The sequence below is a fragment of the Echinops telfairi genome, unplaced genomic scaffold (assembly GCF_000313985.2).
Source record: "Echinops telfairi isolate 266 unplaced genomic scaffold, ASM31398v2 ScPeMD7_7410;HRSCAF=8448, whole genome shotgun sequence".
NCBI classification, from domain to species: Eukaryota; Metazoa; Chordata; class Mammalia; order Afrosoricida; family Tenrecidae; genus Echinops; species Echinops telfairi.
In genome coordinates, this window is record NW_022111310.1 from 15,852,768 (window position 1) to 15,863,583 (window position 10,816).

Consider the following 10,816-nt stretch of genomic DNA (forward strand, 5'->3'; position numbering starts at 1 on the left):
AACTTCAAGTCTAGGGTACAGCTATAACTCGCACACCTGAGCTGAGAGTGCTCGGTGGAAACTCAGAATTGAACATCACTGGCTTTGTCTATCGTTGTGAAATACCCGAAAGCCATACGTACAGCTGTTCCATACTGAAGCTTGTCGCGGCCAATAGCTATTCATCATTTAGCCCTAAATTAAAAAAAAAAAAAAAAGCATATTTGCAATTGGGCTTTTTAAGAATAAGTAGTTGACACTGAACTTTGCAATCCAAAATCAAGGTTCAAATACTAACCTTGTTGTTCCTTTAAGTATACATAACACAAATCTTTTTTTTTTTTTAAGTGCCTTTCACTTTCTCATGGTCATGAGCTAAAAACAAGGATTAGCTCCTAAGAAAAAACAAATTCAGACCTCACTGGTCCAGCTGCAGGGTAAGCTCCAGCTTTCTCCTTGTCAGGGGCAGACCACTATTTGGGGAAGGCCCTTTCTGATATTTGGTCTTGGCCAGAAAATGACTCAAGAAAGTTTTGAGTAGCACAGTGTTGAGCAATTTAGGGGTACAAAACATTGTTTGCCACAAGAGAAAGTAGTGAGTTGACTGAATGCTGCCATGAAGGTTAAGTCAAAAACAGTTGCTGCACGGTTTCTGGCTCAAACACGTGTCTACGCAACCAGTGATGGCTGCAGGCAAGTTCTCAGCCACAAGTCTCATTAGTGTTCCCAAACAAAATGGTGCCTTCTGAGACCTGCTGGGCAGAGGTCAGCTTAGAAAGCTATGGCAACAACCTTCCTCCACCCCCACCCCCACCCCCCAAATTCCAAAGGGCTCATCTTGATACAAAGAACAAAACACCCAGAGACAAAGTCACTGCCATCCAGTCCATTCTAACTCATAACAACCAACTGAGAAAAATAAAACAAAAACACTCACGACTGCCATCAAGCCAATTCCAACTTTCAGCGATTCCACAGAACTGAACAAAACTGCCCCTTCGGGTCCCAAAGGCTGTAAGTCTTTGTGGAAACAGGCAGCCTGTTTGAATTGCTAACCTTGTGGACAGCAATCCAAATGGTAACCTTGACTTTCTCAGAGGACACAGGATAATCACGGGGCTGATGAGAGTTCTAGTTGAACACAGCATTGGTGAGAAAAAGGCTACGAAAGTTGCTTGGAGGAATTTTTTCTCATCACTGTGATGCACTTCCTCCTTCTCTGAGGGTAAGCAAGGCCTGTCCTATGAGAACTGCATTGGGAAACCTTCCTCCATCCATTCCACATGGCAACCTGGTCTTATCCCTTGAGACTTTTTTGCTCCCAAATTCCAAGGACAGTTTAAAAGAGCACAAATGAGTTTCTCCCGGATGCCAACACTGCTATTTTGACATAGCAATACCCGTTGACCTGTATCATTTCCTGTAGCCATTCATGCTTGCTAAGCTGATTAGTCCGCACCTCTGGCTAGCCAAACCAAGCGGCAGCAGACTGGACTTTGAAAACACTGCCTTCCACACTGTGACAATGGAACAGTTTAAAAATACAATTTTTAAAAGATACAGAAAAACTCATTTTATTTAGCTACAATAGTTTTTAGAATATATCACCACTCCGACTCCCAGTGTAGAACTTCAAGATCATAAACCTTGAACCACTTGACAGTTACAGACCCACAACATCTGGGTTTTATGGAGAGGATGGAAGAGTCAAGATGACCTCGGTTCTAGTTCAGTTTTGCACTGACCTGGCCATGTGGTCTTGGGCATTGCCCACTCTGTGCCACTTCTCCTGGAAAAGTGCACATTGATCTCTAGCTATGTCATCTCTCCAATCTATTTATACTCCTGTCTAACACCATGCCTTTTAATCCGGGTTTTAAGTCATTCTGTGGTCAATCATGTTTGTAAAGGCCTCATTTGGCCACAGAGTAATTTGATCATTTCCTAGTCAAAATGCCTTATGCCAAAATAAAAAAATACAGGCTTGATTTATGGAGACAGTAAGTTTTACAGGTAGACGAGCAAAGACCAACAGTGACAGCTGTGGTGACGTCATTACCTATCCCCTTAGAAATAAATTCCAACTTCTAAGAGATCCTGAAATAAAAGAATAAAATAACTATGACGGCTGAAACTCCTGCAATTCAATGACTCTAAACCCAGAGTGGACACTTGTCTCATTTTCTTAGCAATAGTCAGCTGGCAATTTTGTTACCCATTAGGTAAAAAAAGGCAAACCTGGTTTGGTTACCAAGATCATGCCTCCTTTGTTAGTAATTCTATTACAAAGTAAAAAAAAAAAAAAAGAACCTAACTGGAAAGCTACCCAACATTAGTTTGGTGCTGTGGAGGGTGGATGGGTGAGCAGATAGAAGAGAAAAGGAGGAGAGGCAGGGGGAAAGAGCAACAAACACATAGGAACCCTGATTTGCTTTGAGAGTTGCACTATAGAAAAGCACTCTGTTCCTCAAAATGAGAATTGCTCACTAAGAAAAGAAGTTAGTCGTTTTAGGGGTTCAGTTTTAAGTAGTTTGAGTACATGCTGGCTAATTTCTAACTAGGATAAGCTTAGATGGATGGCTATGAAGAGAGAGAAAGAGAGAAAGGAAATATGACATCATTAGAATTACAGGTAAGACAAAGGAAAACCCAAAGTACAGACAAGAACACAGAGAAATTTTAAGAGAGTACAGATGTCATGACATTTATTAAAAGGCATGCTACAATGCTATAGCTGTTAGGAAAAGACACTAGATTCCAAGTAATAGTCAGCAAACATACAAACCCAGAGAAAATGGAATACACTATAGCGTACAGAAGTGAATTAACCATGCACTACGCATTTAGAAAATATGTTTTTAATATTTAATCTTCTCTTTGCATTTATAGCATAAGTCATATCAACAATCACAGAATCCTTTTCTTCCAATGCCACAAACTGTTACAAATGAAAACTGGTACTGCTGCTTATCAAAATATACAAGACAATCGGTATTTTATATAAAACCACTTTATGTTAACTTGTTCCCAAACCCTTTTTTTTCTTCCTTTTTTGGCCTGGTTTAAAAAAAATGTTGTTACAAATATTTACAGCATTTTCTTCTGTTAGACGAACATTCTTAAACACGTAAAAAGGGAATTTCATGAACAGACCACATAAAAACACAGGACGATGTCGGCGGCTCCTCACTGTGCTTTTTCCATGAATACAGTATGGAGAATGCCCATCAACCCCTTGTCTTCCTAGTCCATTCTGTCCACAGTTCAACTCCCATTTTCTAAGTAGTCTATTCACCAACAGGAAATAGAAAGTAAAGGCCGCACTGGGTCTTCGTTCAGAAAGGAGCTTGGGAAAAAACTGCTCAACAGAGAGGAGTGCAAGTCAGAAAAGTCAGTCTTTGGTCAGAGCAACGAGGTGACATTTTGATGCAAAATTCTGCGTGGTCAGCAACTTTTGTAATTAGTCCTTTCCGGATATGGGAAGGATTTTTTTTTTAAAAAAGATCCGGGTAACAATAATAAGGGTTTGTTTAAAAAAAAAAAAAAGGTCAGAATGTGATTTTTTTTTCAAATGACACCAAAAAAACAACTATTTAAATATGTTGTTGCAACTACTACACAGATCCAAGAGCTGAAAATAGGACAATAAAATTTGTTTATAGTGCTGATTTAAGCAGGCCCAAGCAGCTTTCAAACACCAAGGTCACTCCCGGACTAGACAACTATCCCTGTCCTCTGGATCACACGCTTCATTCAGGTAACAGAAAATAAGATGACCACCACAAGGATTTAGGTCAGCTCTATTCTTGGACACCTGCACAATATTATACAGTGAAGAGTAGGAGATAAAGGCAAAAGTGTAACTGAGACCTCAATTCCATAGTTACAGTGCTATGGGACAACATTCTTTTAAAACTATATAGTCCAGATTTCCTGAAAGCCAGGATACTGATAGTCTGAAACAGGAACAAAAAGTCAATTTAGACTACCAAAGAAGGCACATAAACTTTGGTCCGGTTGTGTTTTTCTACCCCTACAAAACTCCCCAAATTAATAGTTTAGTTATTTTCTATCATTTTAAACCATTTGCAACAACTAGTTGTGACAGTTTGCTCTGAAAAAAGACTGCAAATAGTCTTGTATGTAATAACACAGCTCTTGTAAAACACAGCTGAGCTCTATTTTCTTTAAATGAAATCTAAATTGTGCACTCTAAAGTGTATTTCTTTTAGCACAATAGTGGAAGATTTTCAATCTGGCAGTTTTATTCTGTTTAGTAACAAAGGAAAGGCCAAGAAAAATGCTTTCACATATGCCGTCTTCTTCTTGATATTAAAAAATAGCAGTACACATTAGGAGTTCTATGAGATGGGCTGAGAGTCTCAGAAATTTAAGCATTTCTATGTGACTTATTGGATGGGGCGGGACCCCCGAAAACATTGTTTCTTTTTTTAAAAAATGTTATTTCTAAGTTTGTCAAAAAATATCTAGGGGGAACAGAAGAGGAATTAGGTGACAATATACTCAATGTATAAACATTGCTGCCTAATGACAGGGAGGCGCTGACAAGCCTGTATGGCATACAGAGTCTTTCCTGAGAACTAGCCCTCATCAACTGAAGCCAAAGCCTACGCCTGCCTCTCTCAGCACCCAGGTAGAAACAGTGATAGTTTTGCTCCCAAAGGAATTCGGCAGGCAGAAATGGTCTCTCTAATATCTGTGAGATTACAACTCTCAGCAGCAAAATCTGAAGTATTACCCCAAATAACTGAACATAGTTTTTCATCTTAAACAAAGAATGTATCTATTCTCTAAGAGCTACGGGGCAACTTCTCTTTGGAAAGATGATCAGTTAAGATACTGGCTCATTCTTCTATTTATATTTTAAACACATTGTACTGATAGACAAGCTATTTCAATCTCAAACTAAAACTTTTCTGGCATAAATTGCTATGTGCACTGCTATTTTTTTTTAAAGTCCTGAATATGTATAAGTAAAAGTCAAGACACCCCCCAAAGTGGTAAGCTAATACTTCTTAAAGTAAATTAACAATATGATAGCCAAACAGCACAAAAAACCTTGCTTAGAAGATATGGAATAAATATACACCCAAACAGACAGGCAGAAATCCAGTTTGTCCACCACCCTGATTTTTCAACCTCCTGGAGGAATCTTGCCAACACAGACTACAGACCTCTAAAATTCAAACAGCAGAGAGTCAAATGTGGACAACAGCTATGTCTATAGCTACTTTTCGACAGAAATCGATGGTTTCAAACACCTTATTTTTAAGCACAAATATCCCATCTTTCCAAATCTCAATTTGACTAATGATGTCAATAAATTAACGTACATGTCTATGTACAGTATTACAAGAGTGTATGCATGTATATACACAGAGCTATGAGCATACACAAATCCCTGAAAAGGATTATTCAAATGTCCTCTCAGATTTAAAGGCCGTTTCTTGCTTCAAGATTACATTCAATACCATTATGACCTCCTTCCTGCTATAAGCAACTTCTGCTGCACTTACACTGAGCACTATGAAAATCATGACTTAATAAACTACACAGCAGGTCCCAGCTCAGAGCAAACTAAAGTCCAATTTAGCATGTCACTGAAAATAGTGCTATGGGGGTGGCAAATTTTGGAGGATTTGCCAAAGAAATTGTTTGTTTTCCTTCCCCTTACTAAGTTTGAACAAATAGGAATTTTGCAAGTGGCAAAACCAAACCAGACACCCAACCAGAGCATTACACTTGTCCATTCAGCCAGTACTAAACTGATCCATGTGAAAGGGCTGGATCAAGTGTCCCCTCCGCAGTATACCAATCAACTGTTGCTCAGTGCTGGGTGAATTCTGCTTTCAACAACGAACATTATCTACCTCTTGCAGTTTCTTTATTTGTGTGAAATTTCTCTTATATGAACTTCCCTGTGTTCAAATAGATTGCTGGAATGTAATGAGATTGAGATATTCTTTTAAAAGTTGAGATGAGCCACTCAGAGAATCTGAAAGTATAAAGGGATCTGACAGGAATGATCTTTTTGACAAGTTCTGCTTTTAAGAGATCTGGTCAAAGCTTTGAGGGAATAATTAACAAAAGCGAAGTTTCTTAGTAAAAGGTAACAATCTTGTATTATACAATCACGGAAGCAATTCAAATGCATTCTTACATTCAACTAGCAAGGGAGGGAAAAGCGGTGGGGTGGTGGGGAAGAGAATGTACCTCACATTCTCAGATTTGGAACACGTGGGTACTCAGTAATAAAGTTGCATTAACCAAGACTAACAAGTTCTTACTTGAGTACTGAGAAAAACCAAGTAATCCTGAGACAAATTCTTCTATGGGTGAGAGAGATAAGACAGACTTCTAAGTTTGCATTTTCCAGCTCAAGTTGTAAGCTGTCAGCGGCATGACTGCTATCAGTACAACGTGGAGAGAGGCCTACAGGTGCGCACTGCATTGTTTTGAAAACCATTCACCCACCCCCACCCCATGTCTTCACCAAAGCACCAAAATATTTGAATAAAAACTTCTTACTGAAAACCAATGAAAATTGAAATGGAAATAATCTTAAAAATCTTTACCAAAACAGCGAAAGAAGAAAAACAAAACAAAATGCTCAACAAGCCCACAACACAGCTTTCAAGGTGTTTAGATAAAACTAACACTAACCTATCGTTTAACAAGCACATAATAAGGCACATAATAAGAAATTAAGTAAATACACAGCAATTCTGGATAAGTATCAGCGATTATAGTGGTACAAAAAACCCTTGAGATTTTTTTCCTAAAAGAAGGCCTTACCAAAAATAACTTTTAAAAAATCTGTCAAACCATGATAGACCTGAATAATTCTCTTAAGACTGTAAACTTTTTTTTTTCTGAAGACAACTGTAAAAAAGTAGTTTATAAGTAGGATTTTTTTTCCTTTTAAAATTTCTAAGATCATTTTATATTACTTGACAAGTATCATTTGGAAATTTAAAACATGATTTTTCCTAATAAAATGATGAGTTATTGTGACTCCATAATGGATCCTAGGGGCAGCCAAATAGTCTTTAAAAAGTTAAAGATAGCATTATCCAAAGGAGTGCCATCCAGTGTAAAAAGAAATTAATGAGAGAAAACAGTTAAGTTTATGAATTTGCTTCCAATAAAACTCAAATTGTTTATGTATAATAATAATATTACTATGTGGTAAATAATTTATAAAGGAACATAATTTCTTAAAGGGGTCAAGTTTCTGAATCACACAATTAAAAAACTTGGTTGTACGTCATTAAATTGCATCCATCAAGTACATTTTTTTTTCCATCAAGTAATTTAAAGTCTCTATGTTTAAATTACTTTAAGTACAAAGGAGTTTGGAAATGTTGTATACGGCGGATTGGGACCCAAACTAAAAGAAAATCTGTTCTCTTGAAATTCAATTTAATATAGTAATTAAAATTATTAAGAAGTTTTTTTTTTTTCCTGAAGGCTATTTCCAAAGAAACTACAGTGTAAAGGGAAAGCAAATCTTTTATCACATATCACGGGGGTAGGGGGAGACGGGGGCTGGGACGGGAATTCCTCTTTTTTTCTTTTTAAAAGTATGCTTGAATATCAAACTCACAAGAGATTTTAGTTATTTTTTTGTGAAAGAGGCAGAATTGGTCTTGAGCTGTTTCAGTCTGTGTCTGAAAGTTTTACTAAAATCATGGTCCAGTCTTGGGAGGAAAACCTGCCGAAAACTCAGATGGTCGACTTAGAAAAGGAAACTCTGAGGTGGTGATTCTCTCCAAGGTCGTGGTTGTGGAGCTCAACGAGGGCCTGGATTGCTTCTTCCACGGACCCCAACTGAATGAGGGCCATTTTGCGATCTTTTCTGAAAATGATATGAAAAGATATTTAGACTTTTGATTCCCAACCTACTTGTCCCCCTCCCAAAGAATATGATTCAATAATCATTTAAAATTTTGCACATCATACTAAATAATGTTAATGTATTTACTGAAAACAGGACTTACTGAAAAAATTTAAAAGCCTTTACTGAACATCCAGCTTCTGTGAAAAGATTCTTCAGATCATCAACTGTAACAGAAGGACTGTGAAAAATTCAAAGAAAAATAAAGTCAACTCTCGGAGCTCCAAAACAGCACATGAAGCAAAGATTAACTTTGGCGATCATCAGAGCTCCAGAGTACTTCTCATTTCAAACAGAGAATACTTAAGCTATGCAATGAAGACATGATTTGGAATGATCTCAAAAAGTGTTCATGGTTGACACATGTCCTTAAACAATGAAATTTTTGTTTCAAATTTTTGCAGAGACAAGGGCATGTACACAAAGGGCAAAACAGCGATTAATTATTATCCACACCACTGGCTTCAATAACTCTTATTACCGTACTTCCCTCACTGTGACCTGTCTGCTATGGTCTAGAGTTCCACAAATGCAACTGTTTTCAGGATAATTCTGGATGGGGGGATGCGGTGGTATCCAATTATTCTTGCCTCCTAATATTTACGTCCTTGGACTGTCCCGCCCCTGTCGTGAATATGGGGTGCCTTCTTTCTTCACACCCGAACTCCAAACTCACTGCCACAGGGACCCTAGAGGGCAGGGGAGAACTGTCCCCGTGAGTTTCCAAGAATACAATCCCTTTTTCTTTTCAACCCATTTATTAGGAGCAAATCCAGACTTCCTATCATTCCACAGCTCAATCACATCAAGCAGTATTCTAGAATTGCTACCACAATCAGTTTCAAAACATTTTCTTCCTTTTGAACTCTATATCAGTACCCCTCCCCACCCCCAGCTTTTTTTTTTTTTTTGATAATACAATTCTTTACAGGAGTAGAAAGCCTCATTTTTCTGATGGAGCCACTGAAGGGTTTCCAAAGGCAGACCTTAAGGTGAGCACCCTATGGGCCACCAGGGCAAATCCCTAAAGGCTAAGCTGCCCCACCTGGGGGCAATCCAGCTCACCAAAGTCAGAAAACACTAAGCTGTTATAAGCTCACAAGGTGTGACTTCCAAGAGAATTCAGAGACCCTCGTTTCCACCTTGCCTTCTTCCTTATATGAAGTCACCTGTCATTCCACAAGGTTGCTCAGGCGCCCCCACGGAAAGGTCCTCCTGGCAAGAAACTGAGCCCCCTTCAGTCAACAATACAGCAGGAGCAGGAGCATCCTTAGAAGTGAATCCAGGGGTTCTCAACCTGTGGGTCGTGGCCCCTTTGGGGGTTAATTGACCCTTTCACAGGGGTCACCTGATTCATAACAGTAGCAAAATGACAGTATGAAGTAGCAATGAAAATAATTTTATGGTGTGGGGGGGATCACCACATGAGGAACTGTATTAAAGGGGCATGGTATTAGGAAGGTTGAGAACCACTGCTCTAGCCCAGTGAAACATTCAGGTGACAGTAAACCTGCCGGTATTTTAATGAGGACCACACAGTTAAGTCACTGTTGGATTCCTGACTCAGCAACAGTGTGAGAAAAGGCATGCTATACTTTGCTGTGATCTGGTATTCAATCATGGATAACTACTAATAGAACAGTCTATCGCTTGAGCCAAACAGAATCATCTTAATCTCTGACTGGCAGCTAGCGTGGTGTAGTATCACAGCAATTGGTCTTCTAAGGAGACATATTTGAGTTCATGCTTTATGTCTTATTTTTGGAATGTCACTCACTGATGAAATGCAACTAATGATTATACTTCAAAGGTTGTTATGTAAATGAAATAATAGTTTTAAAGCCCTAATGAAGTGCTCAGACCTTGATGGACGGTTCAACATTATGTGCTTTCTCTCTTCTAACCACAGGTTCTATGTAAATTGCAACTGGAGACAAGGTCCTGCATGACATATAGAAGAAAGCAAAGAGACAAGGGCCTGCTGCAATATCTGAATGCGATTGTCACATCCTTGCCAGGCACTCATAAGCTTACGGAGCCAGGTTGCTGTTCTTTCCTTTCTGTCCTTAAGAGACCCTCCAAGTTTCCTAGCTAGAATGAGGTTGGCTTCATTGCCCAGCTTAAAGGCCTCTCCATGTAACTAGCCTACCTAGACCTAAAAATTAATTTTTAATGGAAGAGTTTTTCTGTTTTGCTTTTTGTAATAACTGAGTAATTATTTTTATTCCTATTCAGCTTTGGTACTGATTCTTTTTTTTTTTTTTCCACTTCTTTTTTTCTTCAAATGGTACCGATTCTTAATGTTTCAGAAATTTACCCATCTCCCTTTCCCCAGCCTTTACATTTTTATACACGCTACCAACATCTTTCATCTCTCCTTTCTAAAGCTTACCCCACTTCGTGTATAAGTTTAAGCGATACAAACTCATTTTATTTTGTAGGTCGATGCTTTCCAGCATTGGAATAAGGGTTGGCAGATATTTCCAGTAAAGAGCAAATAGTCCAAAGTCTTAAGCTTTGTGAGTCACACAGTCTCAATTCTGCTAACTGCTATAACAAAAACAGCTGAAGATCATAAGTAAAGAAATGACTGCTTGTGTTCCATGAAACTTTTTATACAGATGCCAAAATATTGATTTCTTGGAATTTTCTCATGTCACAAATACGCTTTTAACTTTTTCAACCATTACAAAATATAAAACTGTTAGCTCAGAGCTCATAGAAGATTGATTTTGCTCATGGGTTAGAGCGTGTCAACTCTGGTCAGAAGATAACTAAAATACAAGTCGGGGAAAAAAAAATACAAGTCGGCTATAACAATGGCTAACAGAGATCCACAAAATGGGCATGTAGGTATAATTCTTAGTTTTTATGTATTTGTTTTATATGGCTTCATACCTTAGAGAATTTTTTAAAGTA

At 38.3% G+C, this 10,816-nt stretch overlaps 1 protein-coding gene across 3 annotated transcripts in view; it reads right to left on the reverse strand.

Moving 5' to 3' along the window:
* Positions 1-7,464: 7,464 nt before the first annotated feature.
* PTBP3 (polypyrimidine tract binding protein 3) overlaps positions 7,465-10,816 on the reverse strand; it is an 80,005-nt gene continuing 76,653 nt past the window's right edge. For all 3 annotated transcript variants that reach the window (XM_004710948.4, XM_045296566.1, XM_004710947.4), the window contains 2 exons: positions 8,001-8,078; positions 7,465-7,858 (listed from right to left, as the gene is read on the reverse strand). In XM_004710948.4, the coding sequence (XP_004711005.1) occupies positions 7,726-7,858; positions 8,001-8,078 (211 nt within the window). In that variant the 3' untranslated portion in view covers positions 7,465-7,725. The remainder of the gene's footprint in view (positions 7,859-8,000; positions 8,079-10,816) is intronic.